The sequence below is a fragment of the Clupea harengus genome, chromosome 15, assembly GCF_900700415.2.
Source record: "Clupea harengus chromosome 15, Ch_v2.0.2, whole genome shotgun sequence".
Classification (NCBI taxonomy): domain Eukaryota; kingdom Metazoa; phylum Chordata; class Actinopteri; order Clupeiformes; family Clupeidae; genus Clupea; species Clupea harengus.
In genome coordinates, this window is record NC_045166.1 from 21,987,600 (window position 1) to 22,009,229 (window position 21,630).

General features: G+C 44.3%; 1 protein-coding gene across 3 annotated transcripts; it reads right to left on the minus strand.

The window, feature by feature from the left end:
- Positions 1-273: 273 nt before the first annotated feature.
- On the minus strand, positions 274-21,343 carry mcm9 (minichromosome maintenance 9 homologous recombination repair factor). 3 transcript variants are annotated; one of them, XM_031582038.2, is made up of 13 exons: positions 21,233-21,343; positions 18,255-18,572; positions 9,984-10,300; positions 9,594-9,675; positions 8,925-9,125; positions 8,301-8,426; positions 7,600-7,719; positions 7,199-7,373; positions 5,835-6,037; positions 4,543-4,746; positions 4,054-4,136; positions 2,597-2,742; positions 274-2,289 (listed from the first exon to the last, which is right to left on the minus strand). In XM_031582038.2, exons 2-13 carry the CDS (start codon positions 18,562-18,564, stop codon positions 510-512), a joined length of 3,747 nt encoding a protein of 1,248 aa, XP_031437898.1. In that variant the 5' UTR covers positions 18,565-18,572; positions 21,233-21,343; the 3' UTR covers positions 274-509. The 3 variants fall into 3 exon arrangements, with proteins under 3 accessions (XP_031437898.1, XP_031437899.1, XP_042565872.1); XM_031582039.2 differs by lacking the exon at positions 21,233-21,343 and adding an exon at positions 20,755-20,857; XM_042709938.1 differs by lacking the exon at positions 274-2,289 and having other exon boundaries at positions 2,301-2,742; positions 21,233-21,339.
- Positions 21,344-21,630: the final 287 nt, after the last annotated feature.

Below are 21,630 nucleotides of genomic sequence, written 5' to 3' on the forward strand. Positions count from 1 at the left end.
CATGCTCTCATCTCCCCGCGCAGTCTCATCTGCTCCTCCAAGCACAGATTTGTTACCGTCTAAAAACGAAGGACAAAACCCTTTCTCTTCGTCTTTTTACAGGTCATTCATCATCCATATTGATTTTAGCGTCATTCAACATGTGATCTCATCCCTATTGTCTCGGCAGGGAGGTAGTTTATACTGCTACTGCATGTGTATACAGGGTACAGACGTAAATCAAATGTCACAGACTAGGGAATTTTTGCACACATGATAAGAAATGAAGGCAGCCACTGTAAAGTAATGTATTTAATAAAATAATTTTGTGATATAATAAAAGAAACATAATTCATGTTCTGACATGACAACCATATCTCCTTTTTTGTCATACTGAAGCAGCAAATGCAGTCAGACCCTCTGGTTTACAAAAAACAAAATGTCTGTTCAGAACTTCAGTAATTGCATACTTTTGTACTTTCACTCGGGACACCACTTTCTCTTCCCTCTAAACAATCACTCCAGCCAAATTAGAACTTGGCTCTCTTGCTGGGCTCATCCTCCCAGTCGAGGTCCAGCAGAGAGTCATCCTCCAGCCCAGCGGATGTGAAGAAGGACAGGCCAGAAAAGAGCCCCTTTCCAGCTCCTGACCCCAGCTCAAAGCACTTCCTCTTCTTGGGGTTCCGAGCATCCCCCGGTTCCCCAGTGTCTGTGTCTGTGTGTGTTTGCGGCTCAGTGACTGTCTCTGTGGAGCTGCTTGTCTTCTTGATTAGTATGCTTTGTGCATGAGTACTGGAAGCTGTGTGGCCCAACTGCTTTGCCAGCGGAGTGTCTGTTGAGGTTAATGTTGCAGTCTTGTCTGTTGTGGGTATAGCTGGTGATTTGTTTGCTGTGGGCATTTTTGTGTTTGCATTGTCTGTTGATACTGTTGTGTGTGGACTGTCCAGTGTGGATGCTGTTACTGGATTGGTGGTCTTGTCTTTAGGAGACGGTGATGCCATGAAAGAGAATCGGGAGAGTTTGGTCAGTGTGGCAGGTGAGACTTTGGCCCTGTTTTGATCAGGTGTATGAGGGGAGGGAGTGTGTGTGTGTGTGTGCAACGCAGGTGGGACACATACTGATGCAGTCTTATCCTTGCCTGTCACCATGGAGCTCAGCCTCTGCAGCAGTTGCTGACGCTTCAGTTCTGACCCCCCACTCGACTCCCCTGAGATAGCACTTCCTGTTCCTGCTTTCTTCTGGGCATGTGACCGTCCAGGAGGATACTCATTGGCTGCCTCAGACAGACCCCTCAATCTGAGCCTGTTGTCAGTGCTGCTGCTGCCACCTGGTGGCGATTTAGGACTCCTGTCATCATCAGCATCTTTTCTTCTCTCTTCTTTCTCTCTTTCTGCAACCTGATCTCTCTTTCCTTTTTCCTTTTTCTCAGCACGCTCAGTTCTCCTACTGGTTGATTTAACAACTGAACTGACAGTCTCACTCTTCTGTGGGGCATCTGTGTGACGTATTTTGTCCCTTGGCTTGAAGGCAAAGCCTGTGACTTGGTTTCGCAAGTCCTTTCCCAAAGTCTCCCCCTCACCTGGAAGATCTTGCACGGCTGTCTTTAGAGTGGGAGGGGCGCAGTCGGCTCTTCTTGCCGTGTGTCTCTTTCCTGAAACAGGCGTGCTGCTGTGCGCCAGCCGCGAGTCTGAGGAGAAAAGCAGGTCCAGCTCATCCAGCAGGTCTGTGTTGTTAGACACAGCGCCCCCAGTGGGCTGGGGGTGTAATGAGCCCTTCTTAAGTGAGGAAGAGGAGGAGGAGGAGGAGGAGGAGGAGGTGGCTTGTTCCATTTCTGAGCTGAGCTCCCGCAGCCGCCGGTCATGGAGTTTTCTGGAAACCTTCTGCACCACAGAGGCGGGGTCATCTGAGGTCGCGGCCTCAGCCGTCATATCACTGTGGTCACATTCTGCCCACTTCTTTCTCTCCCTTTCTCTCTGCGGCGTTTCCTCTGGCAAGTTTCTCTTTTCCTTCACCTTTCCTTCAGTTACAGTAGGGGTGTTACTAGCAACTTCTCCACTTTGGCCCGGTAGCTCCTCCTGGTGGTGTTGTTGTGGTGGCTCTGTGGTGGATTTAGTTGGGATTGTTGCCTCGGGTGGTGGTGGAGTGGGTGGAGGTTGTGAGTCAGTGTCTTCCAGTGAGTGAAACCAGCCTAGGCCGCTCTGGGTGTCTGTGCCTGGGTTCCGCTGCCGTTGGCTTGGGGTTCCCTCTGGACCCTCACCGCCCTCCACTAGGCCCCCGCCTCCAGACGAGAATGAGATGTTCTTTTTCAGCCTGCCATGAAAACAACAACAAAACAAAAACAATCTCATGATTGCTGGGTTAACTTCAAAACCCAGTAGAATCTGCTGTAATGTTCAAATAGATGTAATTCTGGAAGTGCCTGTGGGTTTGATTTTATCGAGGGGAGGTGAAGAATTGAGATTATGGTGAATATAAGAAACAGTGGTCTGTGAATAACAATGTGAAATATTTAAGGCTACAGAAACAAAATGTTGTGTCAGTCTGCTTGCCAGAAAGCCATTCCTCATTTCCTGAGAGAAAAAAAAAGAAAAGAATGTGGAATGATGGACTTCCTCACCGTGCAAGCCTCTGAAGTTCGGCATCTAAGAGATTCTGAAGACCAAGACCTTCCAGAACAATCTGACACTGTGTCTTGTACTGCTCACTAGGATTGTCAGGGAAGGACGTGTGCAGGGCATTCACTTCCCCTAAAAGAGCGCCTCCCTGTGGCAGAGATAAGGAGAACAACATTAAAAAAAAAACTGTCTTGATTTTGAGGGCCTGGCACCTTTTGTCAGCATCTCTGTGCATAAAATAATTCATGAAGTAACTGTTAATAAGTACACTAGACTAATACAATAGCTTGCTAACTGGTACCCTCATACTTATTTGCCTATAGGGGAGAGTTGGGTATGTTGACCCCCCATGGTTTACATTAAGTAAAAATACAGTGTTTAAATTATTGTTGCACCCTAACAGTGAAAAACTGATTAATTCCTAACCCTAGAGTCTTGGCAAACCATCTTCAGGTTTCAGAACTGTAGACAAATGAGTTGTAAGAATTGGTCGTAGCAGAATGGAGAATTTCAAGATTAATAAATATATTTAGAATTATACTGTCTGGCTAATACAATCAATTTTTTTTATCAGATGGCTCAACTGAATCAACTTACCCCTAACATGGGCAGAGCAATTTTTCTTTTGAGACCCCATATTTTGTTGTCTATTGGGAGTTAGGCACACGGTTTCGTGTCGTGTTGTATGCATTCGTTTTATCTCTTGGCTATCGGTCGACTTCAGTAAAAACGTCTTATCTTCCCCCACTCTCCCCTACCCACGCACCAAGACAACTGTAAGATTACACTATCACTATCTAATACTGTCTCTTGCACTTTTATCACCTACGTTTACCATAACCACTTACTGTTATACCTGCACTGGGAATAACAAATACATCTTACAGGATGTCTTTTGCTGCCATTACTAAATTGCCTTTTTTGCACTACCATAACCTCACTTTAAAGAAAAACGTATGCTGCTGCTGCTGTACGTGTATCTGTATGTTTTTTTTATATCTATATGTATATCTATATGTATCTAAATGTCTTGTCTTATCTGTTGTTGTGCCTGTGCACTTTATATGTTTCACCGTGGTAGAGTGGGAAACGTTTTTATCAATTCCTTGTATGTCTGACATGCAGGAAATTGACAATAAAGCTACTTTGACTTTGATACTATCTTATCATCTGGTACTGATACATTGACACCCTCTTAAAAATAGGGAATGGCACGTTAACACCATATTATCGGGATGTAATGGCATGTTAACAAAACCATCTGTCTAATCAAGAGGTACAAACACCTTAACGCCATTGACACTACCAACACCAAGAGGTATTAACAAATTAACACAAATTAACCCTCCCTTAACCTCGAGTGAAATTAGTTTTATAAGATCAGTTTCCAGAAGGTTGAGTGACATGGACCTCCTCAAAAACACAGTTGTCAAGGAATGTGGTTCTAAACACTGCTCACCTGCATCGAACACTCCATGACTGAGACCACCACCACAGCATCTTCAACAGTGACCGTCTCCCTGAACATCAACCTGGCATGAGCTGTGAATAAGGGAGAGCACAGTCATTACCGGTTTCATACTCATCACACTTTTAACATCACGTCTTTCCAAATAGGGAACACGATGAAATATGTACTGTTCTAAATGAGCTTTTTGAAATGTGATATAAGAATCATAGTCATAAGCAGGCGTGAGCAGAGAAAACGCGTATCGAAACACATTTTGCAATTATATAATTAAAAATGGTTACATTTGCATTTTCATTTTCCAATTATATAATTAAAAATGGTTTATATTTGCAATCGAAAGTGTGTCCAATCAAAATGATTATTTCTGCTTATGCTTATCCAAGTTGGCCAGAATGAGAGCTTAGGATTGAAGACACGATGCAAGGTAACTGCAAAGGTTTTGAGGCTGGTGTGAGGTTGCGTGGTGGCGAGCCGTACCCTCGGCCAGGCGTCCCAGGCTCTCCAGCATGCGGATGGTGGTGCGGGCGGCGTTGCGGCCGCTGCTCTGGCGCTGCAGTTGGTAGTAGCGCGCCAGGATGGTGTTGGCCTCGGAGGAAACACGCGGACGCAGGGTCTTGCACAGGCAGAAGTAGGCCCGCATCTTCTCCATGCTCCATAGGGAGGACGACTCACGAGGGGCTCCTGAAGACAACCGGGGGGGGGGGGGGGGGGGGGGGGGAGAGAGGGAGCGAGGGAGAAAGAGTCAACAGGAGCTATAAATGGCACAGGCGTTTGTATAATGTCTGTTCCACCACAGAATTTCTATAGAGAATCTTACAGGGACAGAATTTATGAGGCTGTGATGATGAATAATTGCTGCGGTTTCCAGCATTGAGTCTGAGACAATGGGGGAATGAAAGAAGCAGGAGTCTGCCAGGCTGGCATCAAACACCCACCATGACATATAACGCAAAACAGATTGCTTTTTTTGTGTTAGGGTCTACATGGATTTAAAAACAACTTTAAATCTTTCAAATGATGATAAAAGGGATCTTGTAAGATATTGCTAAGAACTAAGAATATGCTCACAGGAAACATCGCCTGAAACACTAAATTATGCATATGGGCACTGCCTGTGTGTTGCCATTCCAAATCCAATCAAAATGGGAATTGTATTCTGATAGGCAGTTCCGTAAGTGGCAACACTAACCCAAAGTATACACATTCACTTTTGAAACACAATTGTGTCCCTGTGACATAACTATTATCATATTTTCACTGTGTGATTCTGCTCCTGTTAGTCTGGCATCCATTTCCATGATGCACTCCCTCCATCATCATTCAGAGCTAGACTGGTGAGGATTTTGTCGTACTGCAATAAGCGGAAATTGTCACCCTCCTAGGGACATCATTTTGTCCTCATCAAGAAACGTGTTATTGCTTTTTTATGTACAGCAGAGACACGATAACAAAACAAATTACAAGACTTGTACCTCGCCGAGTTAAACATCAGCCTTGGAGTTAAGAGTTAGACATCTTTTCCCACCCGAATCCCGCTAAAAATATAACTTCATTACCACACGACGACTGTGCAGTCACTCAGAACTGAACTTTGGTCTGCTCGTTCACTTTCATGATGGAGAATACAAGATGGTCGCGCTCATGATTTCCTGTCGCAGTTTAAAAACCAGATTACTAGCCAAATGGTACATTCCATTTACAGTGCTATGTGGAAATGTAGGACTATACTGGAGACTTTGGGATTTGCGATATACGTAATGCATCCCTACCTTTGTTCTGCAGGATGAAGGAGGAGATGATCTTGTCCCATCCGGGGTTCTTGGTGTCCAGCAGGACCAGAACCAGGTCGAAGCGGCTCAGTAGGGGACTAGCCAGGGCCACGTTCACCGAAACAGGCATGCTGGGGTCGTACTGGCCCTTGGGGTTGGTGGCCGCCAGGATGGTGGTCCGGGTGTCCAGCTTGCACACCATGCTGTGAGGGAGTGTAAAAGAGCAAGAGAGATGATGGGGCGACAGTGGTACAGTGGTAGAGAAGTCGTTTAGTAATCAGAAGGTTGCTAGTTCGATTCCCTGTCGAAGCGTCCTTGAGCAAGACACTGAACCCCTAATTGCTCCTGATGTGCAGTGTGCCATCAGTGTAAATGTAAAATGTAAAATGTGTATACATTGTAAGTCGCACATATGTAAGTCGCTTTGGATAAAAGCGTCTGCTAAATGACTAAATGTGAAAGATGGGGAAACTAAGAAAGGTTACGTGTTAGGAGTGAAGAACAGATAAAAAATGTGGATGTGAGAGTTCATGAGAGAAAGAAAAAGCTGCTGTCTGCTAACAACTTCCTCTCACTTCTCACCGTGTTCCCTTACTCAGGCGGTGACACTAATTGTCTGTGCGAGAAAGATAAGCCCCTGACTCAGGAAGAGAACTCAATCAGGTGGTGACATTTTCTTTGGCAGATGCGAATAACCTCCACAGCCTGGACAATCTCTGCATAGACACAAGCTTAGCCAACCCCACTGGCAGGCCACACTCTTGTCTGTCACGGAGGACCATCAGAAGAAATATTACAATAACCTTCTACATAATCGACCGTTCCATCCCACCTGGCCCACCGGCTATGCTAATGTACGTTACAGAAGGCAGCCAGGCAGATTCTGTATCTGCCATTCAAATGTGTGCTGCTGACTCACCTAGCTTTGCCGAAAACGAATAGGCTCCGGACTGCTTAGTCACACTGCACTGTGCTGTCGGAGTTTATGGTCAGAGGACAAGCTGTCTGCTCGGGCGGTGAGCAATGCCGACACCGTCTAGACAGCAGTGTCACCCCCGATACGTCTGAGGCACATACAAATGCACCGAAGCGGCCTTGACCAGTCTAGCGCGTGTTGGTGTTGTGAGCACACAGTGAGGGGAGACAAAACAATGATGCCACGGAAAGCCAAGTTCATGGCCAAAGTGTGTGTATCTGTATGTGCATTAATGTGTGTGAAAAAGAAATTAAGACTGATGTGTGTGTATGTGTGTGTGTGTGTGTGTGTGTGTGTGTGTGTGTATGTGTGTGTGTGTGTGTGTGTGTGTGTGTGTGTGTGTGTGTGTGTGTGTGTGTGTGTGATAAAGCCCATGAAGAGGCCCCACCCTGCCTTGGCGACGCTGATGGTCTGTTGCTCCATGGCCTCATGGATGCTGGTGCGGTCGTGCTCCTTGATGCTGTTGAACTCGTCGATGCAGCACAGCCCCCCGTCCGACAGCACCAGAGCCCCAGCCTCCAGGTGCCACTCACCACCGTCCTTCACCGCTGCCACGGTCAGACCTACCATATACACACACACACACACACACACACACACACACACACACACACACACACACACACACACACACACACATAAGTAAACACACATGCACGCAGACAGTTGCGCACACACACACACAGACAGGCACATACACACACATCAATCCTGATGACGGGTATGCATGTCTGCGTATTTGTGTGTGAGTGTGTTGTGTCTGTGTGTTTGGAGCCTTGGCGGACGGACCTGCGTTGGTGGAGCCGATGCCAGCTGTGAGGACGGAACGCGGGGTGATCTTTGCTGCATACTTCAGAAACTGGGACTTCCCCGTGCCGGGGTCGCCCACCAACAAGAGGTGAGACTCACCTGCAGAAAAAAATAAATGCACACACACACTGCTTCACAACTCATTTTGGCCCATAACGTATTGTTACATTTCGGGCTGAACAGGCGACGCTGAGCTCGAGAGAGAGCCTTGTTACCTCCACTGATAGAGAGCTGATAAGATGGGGCCCTCCTTACTTTGAAGAAATACATAAATACCTGCGGGATATATGGGCCCTTGGAGAAGACTACTAACAAAAGTGGGAAAGTGGGGAGAATTCTTTCCCTTTCTCTATTCTCTCACAGTTCCAAAACAAAAGGAGAAAAGAAAAGAGTTCCTGTTAGTTGCTTTAGAACTAAATGCTGTCTGCTAAATGACTAGACACACAGTATGAGCTGAAAGGTTGTGTAAAGGTCAGTGGGCTCATTATCAGACTGCTACACATACACACACACACACACACCTCCACTGTCTTTTTTTCCTGCCTACTCATTCACCCAGAACAAATCTGTCTATGTAGGCTACCACCCCAGTAAACCACAGAAACGACAATACACACTGACCTCTCTGTCTGCATAAAAAAAGTAATTGCTGCCCTTCGTAGGCTGCTTGGTGTACATACCTCTCACCTTGGTTCCAGAAGCATCTATTCTCTGAACCCCACCGGCTAGCACCATGGCAACAGCCAACTTGACAACGTACATTCCAAACACCTGCGGGCACAAGCTCATCAGAATCTGGTTCCTGCCTTCAAAACAATAGAAAAATAAATGAATACATACGTAAAAACAGGGTGAGCAATGTTAGTGTTTTTCAGATCATAACCTAGAGTCAAGAACATTATACAAAGCTACTGAATACATTTAGAGCCTGCATTTTATTTCAAAGGAGAATTAAAATGGAAATGGCTGGCTACCCTCTCGGCTGATAACAGTTCAATGCATTTATCTGGGTGGATTCATGCATTTGTTTTACACTTGTTCTCCTTTGAAGGGGGGGGGGGGGATGACTGGTGTGCAAAACTAATCCTATTCAGAGAACACAAATACCACTTGTGTATTATTATTAAGGATAGAACACAGAGGGCAAATACAACATCAAGTCAGTTATTAAAAATGAATAGTGACAAAGAAAAATGGACATAATACAGAGGGAAATACAAGGAGTGTCATTGTTTTGCCCATGTCAAACACCCTAGATGTGCTGAAGTTGTGCTTGTGTGTGCCCTGTGTGTATACTGTCCTACCTGCGATGGGGTCATGTTTGTGTTTGTCCCAGAACTCCTCAAACTCCTTCTGGACGTCCTCCAGCACCAGGGCTGCTGAGCTCTGGTCGTTGTTCACCTCGATGTAGTTGGCCTTCAGCACGATCTCCACCTCGCAGCGTGCGTCCTGGAAGAGGGGCTTCCAGCGCTGGCACACCACGCCGTACACCGTCACGTCGTCGCCTGGGAGACAAATACCACGGCTACATCACAACCTTGGGACCGGCGTCAAGGTTACATCACAACCTTGGGACTGGCGTCAAGGTTACATCACTGGACAGACCAACCATCATGGTATGATTACCACCTGGTGGTAAGAAAACCTCTGCAGTCTTAATGACATTGATGAATTATGATTTAAACTCAAAATATAGTACACATTAAATGATTAATAATACATTTACACGAATGACTACTGGATCTGCAGAACGCACTAAGTTGATGTTTCAAAGTCTATAAGCCAGACAGGAAGCAGTGGTACTATAAAAAGGGGAACATGAAGCCTGGGATAAAACACTGTAAGATGAGAGAGAAAACTGCTACTGTGATGTCACCGCCGCGAGGCAAGAGATGTTTGACAAATAAAAAAGAGGGAGACATGAAATGACAAGACCACATCACAAAGCTTTCAAACACGAGCAGAGATCTGACCTGATTTACAGCTGTCCACCAGATCATCCTCCAGAGCCACCAGCATGGAGCGAGGGATACAGCCCACAGACAACTTCTGAACCTGAGAGAGAGAGAGAGAGAGAGAGAGAGAGAGAGACAGAGAGAGAGAGAAGGATAGAGAGAGAGAAGGACAGACAGAGGAGGTGGGGGAAATGGAGGAGAAAGACAATGAAAACAAAAGCAGAGAAAGCTTTTTCCCATTGTATGAGTAAAGCCTTTGTCAAAACGTTTGCGTTGCACACAGCATTAATTTCCACCCCCACACTATTTCTTCATCTTATGAAAATGTCAGTACTTTTGCGAGCAACCAAGATGAAACCCAATGAACCATGTCACCATGTTATTGTAAATAAACAATAAAAGAAACACCTGCTCCTGGATCTTAATCTCCTGGTAGTCCCTGCAGGAGGATGGCACAGCCGTGTCGCCCTGCAGGCAGGTGAACTTGACGGAGGTGCAGCCGTCGGGGCTGGGGCAGTGTGTGGGCGCCGCCAGGGCGTAGTGCTGCTCGAAGTCGGCCTGCGCCGCGAACACGTACCGGCACTTGGCGCACATATAGTCACGCTGGAACTCCAGCAGCTTGGGCGTGCCCGTGCGGATAACCGTGCCCGTCACGCACAGGAAGTGGCCCACGTCCCGTGCCCGGGGGATGTGGTCCCGAGTCAGCTCGGGACACACGGGCAGGCCTGAGGATGGAGGGATGGAAAGAGAGAGAAGAGTAGATACAAGGACAAAGGGAGAGTGCAAATTTAATAAGAGCTAATTTAATAAAGACTCAAACTATCAATGGTTGAAATCAAAATGATCAATAGTGGTCCACTGCTTAGACTAGTCAAATTGCACATGGTAAGTAGATTGTTGTAAACCCACCCACATTTATTTAACTACTTGCAGTCTTAAATATGCCAAGTGGTGCTTTAACATTTATGACATCTTACACATTAAAAAGAGTTATTATCAAAATTAGTCATTTTTCAATTCAGTCAAGAACAAATAGTTATTGTACCAGGCTACACCCCCAGATGGCGATGTCTTTCTGTAATATCAGTAAGCCCAGGGTACAGGCAGTAATGTGTGGCTTACACTTGCAATGACTTGCATAATACATTCTAGCTGCTGCTCACATGTAAAAGTACAAAACCGTGGTGAATGGTTAAGACTCTGGACACCGCTTGCATCAGAAATTCACATTGAAAGGATGTGCTGTGAAGACATCAAACCCGAATCAGCATCCTGATTGAAATTTGCTTGACCGTGACTGTTTGAAAGTGCCAGAGCCAAATGAGAGTCCAACATCACAGACTGAGTTCTGCGGCACTGCTCGATGGGATGCAGCGCTTTGACTGGCACTCGTATTGTTTTTTTCTGCGCCATATCACTGGGCTTGCAGAGAGTGCTGCGACTGGTGTGGGTGTGGGTGTGTGTGTGTGTGTGTGGGGATAATTAATGGTGACACAGTTCTTTTACCTCTCCCCACAGACAGCATAGCAAAGCAGCCGGAGCTTCTTGTCAGTGCAACGAAGTGCAATATTGCAGCCCACCAATATGACAGCAAGAGGATAAAAGGAGTTTCTCTCACTGCCTCCCTCCCTCTCCCTCTCCCTCTCTTCCTCTTTGTCTCTCACCTTTTCTCTCTATCAATATCAAATTCAAGTTCATTTTCTCTGCTCCCCCAAGCTTTTCTCATAGGACATCTAAGGAAAACAACTCCTCTATTAATCAGGTCTTTTTGAAGGTTGCACTTATCACAGAATCAATTTCCTGCCATTTGCATCGACGAGCCTCCTCTGCCTTTCATGCCCACTCTGGAGAGAGAAAGGGGGGGGGGGGGGGGGGGGGGACACAGCACACAACCAGGACAGCACACAACAAGACCATGGCCTGAGGTAGCGTATCACATCCACGGTGACCTTATCTGTGGCCTTGCTGTCATCCCACCTCTCTCCTCTCTCTCTCTCACACACAAGCACACTCTCTCTCACACACACACACTGCCTCTCTAGCTGTGTCTCACACGCCACTCCGTGCTTTTGCTCTCCCCTGTCCTCATCTACCTTTCACTCTCTTTCTCTGTGTCCCTCTCTCTTTGGGATGACACGGGAGCATCCAAAGCATTAGGAGTGCTCGTGACATCTGCGCCATGCTAATCATCGGTGCAGCCCGGCGTGCAAAGCCAGTGTGGCTGCTGGCTGTGGTTCCCCTGCCCTCTCTCTTTCCTGCCCCACGTTTCGGACAGGACTCACGAAGGCAAGGTCAGTCCACGCGCTCCAGACATGCGGTATTCCTGGAGACTGCTCTGACGAACACTCTGCTTTGAGCATGAAAGAGCCCCATGCGTTCGTCATGCTAATGGCTACACGGAGGAGGCCGTGGACAGTGAGTGGATGTGACAGCCCAGGGGAGGCAGGAAGCAAGGCCCAGATTCAGTTAGTTAGTCAGCCAGTTGTTGACGTTGGGTAGACCGCGACCTGAAACTACTGACACACTGAGCAGACTGACAGCACCTCTGAAATAAATAGGATTCGTAACTCAAATAGAACCGTGTGCTCTACCCACTTCAATAACTTGCTTATGGCAGCATATATATATCACGTGTGAAGTTGTTCTGTAGTGACACTGGGTAAAATGACCATGGGGAGGGGTCTCATTATGATACCTTGAAGAGATGCAGGAAAGTGTTCCAAAATGAAGAGGAAAAAATTGTTTCCTCATGAGGAAGGAAACTTGGTGGCAGAGTGTAGCTTTCCAACTGAGACGGAGCACTGAGCGATACTCCTCAAACTTTAAACAAACATTCTCAACTTCAGGCAGTTGCCATAGTAACCGAGCCTTGCAATCACAGTGGGGTTACCATGACGTTTCATGTAAAACAGGCATCAGGAGGCTCCCAGACAGAATCAGGTTAGGCACGCTGAGCGTATGCAGAGTTGTCTGTGAACAGTTGGTCCCCATCTAGCCTATTTGTCTGCCACTAATGCCCCATCGAAATCAAATCAAATCAAATCAAACTTTATTTGTACGGCGCATTTCATACAAGGAAGTAACACAATGCGCCTCACAGTAGGAAAGAAAAGGGGGGGGGGGTTACACTTGTATAAAACACACAGATTTTCAAGAGATAAATGAATAAAATAAAATAAACGTACTAACCGCACTGCCACCGTAAAGGACTACTCAGCACGGTCATCGTCAAACTAAGCTGCTGGGGGGGGGGGGGGGTTACAAACACTTGTAAAGAGACACAGATAAGTAAATAAATAAATAAATGTTACATTAATGTTAAATAAATACATTTTACAAGTTACAAAACACTTATAAAAAGACACAGATTTTGCCAGAGATAAATGAACAGGAAATTACGTACTAACCGCACTGGCACCATAAAGGACTGCTCAGCACAGTTATCGTCAAACTAAGAGACAGCTGCTGGGGGGGGGGGGGGTACAAATACTTGAAAAGAGACAGAAATAAGTAAATAAATAAATGTTCCATAAATGTTAAATACATTTTACAGTGAGTGATAAGCTAGATCAAAGAGGTATGTCTTAAGTGCATGTTTAAAGGTTTCAACCGTTTCGGCCATTCTTAGGTATTCTGGCAGAGTGTTCCAAAGGTTGGGGGCATAGAAACTAAAAGCTGCTTCCCCATGTCTCTTTGTCCTGGCTTTTGGAACTGTTAGAAGTTCAGTGCCGGAGGACCTCAGGGATCTACTGGGTGTGTACCTTGAGAGCATGTCTGTTATATATTCAGGTGCATGACTATGGAGTGATTTATAGACTAGTAGGAGAACCTTGAAATCTATTCTAAAACTAACAGGTAGCCAGTGCAGTGATTTTAATACTGGTGTGATGTGCGCTCTCCGTCTTGTTTTAGTGAGGACTCGCGCTGCTGCATTCTGTATTGTTTGTAGTTGACTAATGGCTTTTTTTGGTAGACCAGACAAAAGCGAGTTACAGTAGTCTAGCCTGCTCGTGATAAACGCGTGCATCAGTCTTTCGGTGTCAGCCTGAGCGAGAAACGGTTGCACCTTAGCAATGTTTCTTAAGTGATAAAAAGATGTTTTAATTATATTTTTGATATGGGTTTCAAAATTGAGATCTGAGTCAAGTATGACGCCTAGGTTTCTGGCTTGGTGCTTGGTGTTAAGTGCTAGTGTTTTTAAGTGTGCAGTTAGTTTCTCTCTCTCGTTTTTTTCACCAATGACTAATACCTCTGTTTTATCTTGGTTTAGCTGGAGAAAGTTTTGTGACATCCATACATTTATATCAGAAATGCAATTTACCAAACAATCAATAGAGCTGTAGTTGTTGGGTGTTACAGAAATATAGAGCTGGGTGTCATCTGCATAGCTATGATAGTCGATGTTGTGCCTCCTAATTACACTACCAAGGGGTAGCATGTATAGACTGAAAAGTAAGGGCCCTAAAATGGATCCTTGAGGGACCCCACAGGTCATACAAATGTTTTTTGAGCTGTGGTCTCCGAGGGCGACAAAGTATTCCCGGCCAGTTAGATAGGTCCTAAACCAGTTTAGGACCGGACCAGTGAGGCCAACCCAATTTTCAAGTCTATCAATAAGGATATTGTGATCAACAGTATCAAAGGCTGCGCTCAGATCCAGAAGGGCCAAGACAGATAGTTTTTTGGAGTCAGCATTAATCCTGAGATCATTTACAACCTTGACTAATGCCGTTTCTGTGCTATGATTGGAGCGAAAACCAGATTGGAAGGTGTCAAATGCACAGTTAGCATCTAGGAAATTATTTAACTGTTTAAAGACAATTTTTTCCAGGATTTTGCTTAGAAAGGGAAGGTTAGAGATGGGTCTAAAATTGTTTAGAACTGAAGAGTCTAAATTGCTTTTCTTCAGGAGGGGTCTCACCAGGGCAGTTTTAAGTTCTGATGGGAAAATACCTGTAAGCAGGGAACAGTTTATAATGGCTAGAATGTCCTTAGACACAGAGTCAAAGATGGTCTTAAAAAATTTGGTGGGAAGGGGATCAAGAGGGCATGTAGACGGCTTCAGTTGTGACACTATTTTGCTCAGCATTTCTATATCAGCCAGTGCAAAAAAGCTCATACTGTTACAGCATGGTGGAAGGGGATCAGAAAACAAGACATTTGGAATTTCTTGAGCAATATTTTTCCTAATGTTCGTTATCTTATCTCTGAAGAATGCTGCAAATTCCTCACATTTGGAGGTGGAAAAGAGACTATCATCTACTTTAGGTGCAGGATTTATAAGGCTGTCTATTGTTGAAAAGAGGACCCTGGAATTGTTAGAATTTATAGATATCAAATTAGAGAAATGATCCTTCCTAGCATTTCTTATTGCTTTATTAAAGACTGAAAGTTTATCCTTAAAGATATCAAGGTGGACCTGTAGCTTGGTCTTTCTCCATGTACGCTCAGACCTTCTGCAGGATCTCTTAAGTTTAATAATTTCCTCATTTCTCCATGGAGCTTTTTGTTTGGCTAAAACCTTTTTTTGTTTCAATGGTGCTACAGAGTCAAGTGCTGTCCTTAATTTTGTATTTAGAGTAGTTACTAGATCATTAACACATGATGGCCCCGTATCTGGGTTTTTTGCACTAGTTATGTTCATCATTACTTTGAAATTCTCAGCTGCTGCAGAGTTAAGATAGCGTTTCTTAATAAAACATTCAGCACTATTTCTAACTTTAGGTACCAGTGCTGTAAAGAAAATACAAAAGTGGTCAGAAAGAGCAAGGTCACAGATAGACGATATAACAGTTGTAAGACCCTTTGTAATAACTAGATCAAGGGTGTGGCCACGGTTGTGAGTGGGTTCAGTGATGTGTTGTGTAAAGTCCATGGAATTCAAGAGATTCATAAAATCCCGGGCCTTTGAGTCGTTCCCATTATCAACATGTATGTTAAAATCACCAGTGATAATAATCTTATCGTAGTTTGTGTGTATAATGGAGAGTAGTTCTGAAAAGTCTGTTAGAAAAGTGGGACATTGCTTGGGTGGCCTATACACAGTTACTGTCAGAACAGGAGGCTGGCACTTTAGAACTATGGCATGATATTCAAATGAGGCAAAATCATCGAAGGAGATGCTCCTGCAGCACAGGGCATCCGTGGTTATGGTGGCTGTCCCGCCCCCTTTTTTACCTGTTCTAATGGACTGAAAAAAGCTATAATTGGGAGGGGATGCTTCAATAAGAGCTGCAGACCCATTTTTGTTTAGCCAGGTTTCTGTTAAAAACATACAGTCTAATTTACGTTCACATATAAGATCGTTAATGAGAAATGTTTTCCCTGATAGTGACCTAATATTTAGTATTGCCATTGAAATATTTTCTGGATATAGTGGCTCACAGGAAGGAGGAATATGCCGGGGTATAGATAGAATATTTGCTGGGCTTCTATTGTTTCTATTGTATCTATGGCCTCGAACATGCCCTAGTGGTAAAAACAGGCCACTCAAGGTCACTCTTCTTCCTCCTGACCTTGACTCCTCCCCTAAGACAAGCCCTTCTTTTGTATCCTACAGCAGTAGCAGTGTTGTGTTGCTATTGCTGCAGGAGAAAAATGAAAGGCGTGTTTACAGACAGTATATCAGTGTTTCCAAATAGTTGTTTACTTGGCGTAGGCGTATTGACAGGAGTCCATGTAAATCTATCTAAATAATGACTTTCATGGTACATACCTTCATCCATCCCAACCCAAAATACCAGTTTTAACAAGGCAAACCCAATCTCTAATGCAAGATTCAGCACAAGCATTTATGCCCTGTAGATTAGCTTTAGATCTATTTGAGAGAGCTTCTCACACAATGACAATGATTATGTTGGTGGTTCTTTGATAATGTGTTCCCTGTATCACCTCAGCAGCCATTTCCAGCTGCTTACTGGTCGTCTTCGCACCATAAGCACAGATCTCTCTGGACAGCGGCAAGAATGAATCTAATTTAACCAGATGAATCTAATGATCTCGGCTCTGCCACGAGCCTCAGTGCTACCCTGGGCACCCCTCCCACAGCCTGTTGATACGACGAGACAAGAAAGACGCAGGTGCTCGTTAACCACAGGGGTCACATCGTCTTTTTTTAATGACCCGTGGCTGACACCCCCCCCCCCCCCCCCCGTCACCTCACCGACGCTAAAGAGATCCAAGAGTTAAGCCCGGTGGGGGCCGATTGGAACGCACACTTCTCGTCAGGCTCTAATCAGCGCCCGTGCAGGCAGAAGAGGCGAAGACGAGCGTCCACACGCCCGCCGCCTCGTCGCACATTAGCAACGGCGCTACACAGGCTGCAGTGTGCGAGACAAAAAGCCAACGCTAATGACTCGTGTCGGGTCTGGCTGGGTTTACTGGCTGTTAGGGTGATGCAAGTCACGGGTTCGTGGCAGGGGCTGGGAACTGAGGAGCCTGAGAGGAAGCCATCAACAGGATTTATTCACACTTTTGAGAGGCCAATATAGGAGAGAGACAAATCAGGGGAGGCATAGATGTCATTTTGCAAAATTAATCTTGGGGATCTCTCTTTCTACAGGTTAGGTTCCATGCTGTAATTCAGCAAATACTCTTATGACACAGGTTTTTGAAATATATAATTTATAAGAAATAATTGTGGCTATTAGACAACCTGCTGTCAGAAAGTTCCAATCCACACCGAATGCTTTGTCTTTTCATCTATTTGAACAAATACAGCAAGCCGAAATACCATAAAATAATAATTCACTTTAAAAACAGTGGCTAGGTTTTGGCACACAACTGCTGGGTTATGTATGGGACCCAATTAAAACGGTTGTAATATTGAGCCATAGATGGAGTCATAATGTTTCACCTACAGGTCATTTTTGTCCTTAAGGCTGACTTGTTCAGTCTATTCGAGATTGCTGAACATTCTGAATAAAAACTTAAATAACTTAAATTCTCCTTAATATACAGCAACTTTTGGTATTGAACCAACTCAGCATTTTTCAATGAATGAAGTGAATAACACTTATAACTGTGAATATACTAGTTATATTTTCAATGTGCATATCACTGTATATTGGTTCGGTGTTTATCATTTCATTCAACATGTAATTTTGCATCTAAAAAAAAATCTAAATGACAAATCCAATTCCAAACCAACAACAACTGGCTGAATTTGTAAGAACAACTTCCTTCAGTAAGGGACTTTGTGATATGTGTAGTTCCAGCTGCAGGTGGCTGATATGCTTGAGAAAGTCCAATTCATAAGATTTTAGTGGGTAGCCCATTTGTCTTTGGTCTCAGTGCTTAATAATATATAATAATTGTAAGACTTTAAGTAGAATAGGCAGGCCTAATTACAGTAATAACCACATTTGCATTTCTAAGCGGTTTTCAGAACAAAGTTATCACAAAGTGCATTTCAGTGAAAAAAAAAACCCCCACTGTAGATCAATGAATAAAAACAAGGCTGATTATACTGCTGTTCAAGAATAGAAATAGCAACAAAAAAAAGGAGAAACTATAAATGTTTTCTATATTTGAGTGGAAAGTTGTGAAACAAAAACACAACTTTGCCAAAATATCAGCAGGAGAAGTATAACCATACTCTGACTGAGCACACTGTGGCCAGATATACCCCAAGCACAGACTAACCATACCAGGCCAGTCTGACAGGGAAGCCTTTCTCACCTGAGATGCGTGCATGTAGGTTAGGTTTGACCCCTAGGGCTCCCTGAAGGGAGGGGCAGGAGCTGGAGATGGTCTCAGCAGCCTTCTGCAGGGCGCCGTCGAACACAGGAATCACCAGGTTGGGAAAAGCGTTGAAGTATTCCCCCACCTCCATGTTGGCCTCAAACAGGGTCATGGCATTGATGACCACAGGGTAGTGGGCCTCTTCTCCATCCAGCAGAACCTGAAAGATGTCATTCCGGTGGTGCTCCAGGACATAGGCCTCAAACACCTGCCCAATCAGGACTGCCTGGTCCTGTGAGAGCAGCATGTTCTCACCTGGAAGGGTGATTTGAGACAAAGCGTGAAGGTGGTTTTCAAAATAAGCGCCTGTGCTGTATGCTGTTTGATTTAACGTCATGCAGCTGTTATAAAATGGCAGTTGAATTTTTGAAAAGGTTATCTATTCATATACCAACAAATAAGAGGGATGGTTCAGACTTGTGAAAACCAGCCAATATGCTTATTATAGTGCACACAATACTGTTGACTGGTCGTAGAGTAATGATAGTTCGAAAGGGCAGACAGGACCCACAGTCCAGGATCCACTTGTTATGGTTTAAATCTGTATATTTTATGCAGTATACTGTTGCCCTACGGTCAGGGGCGGACTGGCCATCGGGGATACCGGGGGAATCCCCGGTGGGCCGACGAGGTTGGGATGGTCCAAAATACCGGCCCACGTCTATAATCAACCGGCCGTCCAACTTACACCGCCGGCACTTTCAACTATTTACCATACTTCTCAGAACACGTATAAGTTCCTCTATTAACTTAAACAAGAAAATCACTGACTGATTTTTATACTCCTCCTCGCGATCTGTATTCACACTCATGGTGCCTATTTTTCGAAAATTTTCTGAAGTGTCTTCTGAAATGTGTTCCTACGGACTTCAGAAATTCAACGTAAGAAACGATCTCCACCTTATTAATGAACACCTGAAAATAGGTTCTTACACAGCCGAAGTGTTCTCAGCTGTGCGGATTGAGGATGAGGATTCTTAAATTAAACGCACCTGGATTTGCATATACGACCCGCCAGGGCACGCAACCGTAGTGACGTGTGCCGTCAGCCCTTCTTAACACGGAGCGGCCCGTGGGGCATCTGGTAGTTTTGAGGAATTGCATTTAGGAAAACTCTGGGCCATTTACGACTGTTATTTCGCGTGACAGTGACAGTGATACAAGGTAAATTGTGGCGTTGACTTGGCCAATGTTAGCTTGCTTTTCACAGATGAGGTAACGTTCACTACCAACTAGCCTAGCTAACGTTAGGTAGATACATGTCCAAAATTGAGACCGTTATGATCTGGTAAAATAAGCAAGCTGGCGCTATTGTCATCATCGAGATGATCTACTTTAACATGTTAGCCGTTGTCACTTGTTTACAATCGATGAGCAAGCTATCCATGGTGGAAGTTGTAAAGAGGGCAATCTTATAATTTCTAACCAGCTAGCTTGTTATGCTAAAATCACTGTGTTACACACAACACTAACATAAACAATGTGAATATGTTATCTAGATTAGATAGTGAGGTCATACTAACACATGAGTATAATGATATTGTTTTTTATTATCATGTGACTATAATGCGCCCGGGCCAGCAGAGTTAGTTTAGGTTCTGTTACTTAACTTATTGTTTTGTTATGCACCTTCAACACCCCTACACACACACACAACACACCCAGCATGCAATACTACTGATACCACTGATGTTCATACCCCATCGTATGTTCTATTCTGTTCATTTCTACAATATAGTTCATACTAATTCTACCCTCTGATTCCAGTTTCTTTATTGTGTGGATATTCATTCCTTAATGTTCTGTAGTTATACGTATAACCATCTGATACTAGCCCAGAGTTAAGCCTATTCATCTAGCAACCTATACCTACCTTGGAGTGTTACAATAGCCAGTATAATTTTATTCCATGTGTCCACCCAGGCAAATTGGTGGATCCAAATGTTATTAAAAAAAAACATATATGATGTAATTTCTTTGTAATCATCCAAAATAATGTTAAGTGTATGGGTATTTTTCCAAGTAGGCCACTGACTGGTCTATACGTGCGATGCATTGAATGGGCAACGCGCAGTGTATTGAGTGGGCAGCGCGCCGTGTACTGAGTGGGCCGCGCGCCGTGTATTGAGTGGGCCGGTCTGACAGTAACTCCCGGGCCACTTTTTTCCCCCAGTCCGCCCCTGCCTACGGTTCAGGTCAGAATAACAAAACATTCAACTGTTTATGAATGACGTTAATTAATACGTCTATGTGGCTTCAATACGATTGCCTCTGGAAAACCAATAAGCTTTTTCACTTGTGTCGTTAGAGCGGCCACGTAGAGTGAAAAATAAACACGCAGAGCATTAATTCAGCTAGAGCTACTCCTATGTCTCTGAGAAGTCAATGCGTTGCTAAGGATAGATAACTAGACACCTTTAGTTTGTTGGCCATTTACCCGATGCGAAGTCCCTTTCAAGACCAGCAGTTGTCCAACGTAAGCTAAGGTTAACGTTTGACACTTCTCTTAAGCTTTTGCTCGAAAAGCAGCAAGTCACAACTTAAGACTATTTATATCTGACAAGTGAACGACAGAAACTAATGCATTTCGTCATTTTGAATGTAGGCGACAGAGAATAACTTATGCTAAATGTTGAAGAACAGCATAAGCCCAATTAAACCCCGACAAACGTTAACTAGCTAAGTTTAAATTGATACCTTAGCCACTGACTGGACAGTATAACTATGGTACATTCGCTAATGTATTAGAATTGTAGCTACTAACTCTGAGTGATTAAACAAAAATAAGTTAACGTTATACTGAATAACGTTAACTGAAATGATGGAGGACAACTGCCTAACTTTGTAGTTTGACAGCTTTGACACAAGGAGTTGCTTTTGCATGCACTGAATATATACAAAGTATATCTACTTACTCTAAATAAGCAGTTCCATTATACCTGGATTTGACTGTTTATAAAGATCTTAGTCGTCATGTACACAACCGAGTAGTAACCTCTGCCATTTTTCGGATTTGGCGGTAGATTTTACCATACGGTACTGAATAGGAGTACCTTATAATTATCACAACAGTGGATTCACAATATATTAAATATAACCGTATTATTCTCGTATTGTCGCGATGGTGTATATATGTGAACATATGCAAATAATGTTTGTTGTTGTTGTGTTCCTGATTATTCTTTGTTGTCAAACCCATTTGCTTGCTTATACTGAGTGTAAACCTACTTTTTTGTCAAGATGGTACATTCCAGGAAATCTGCTTTCCCCTGGCTTCAGAATGGGTGCAGTCGGATGAATCAGGCGCTGCGCA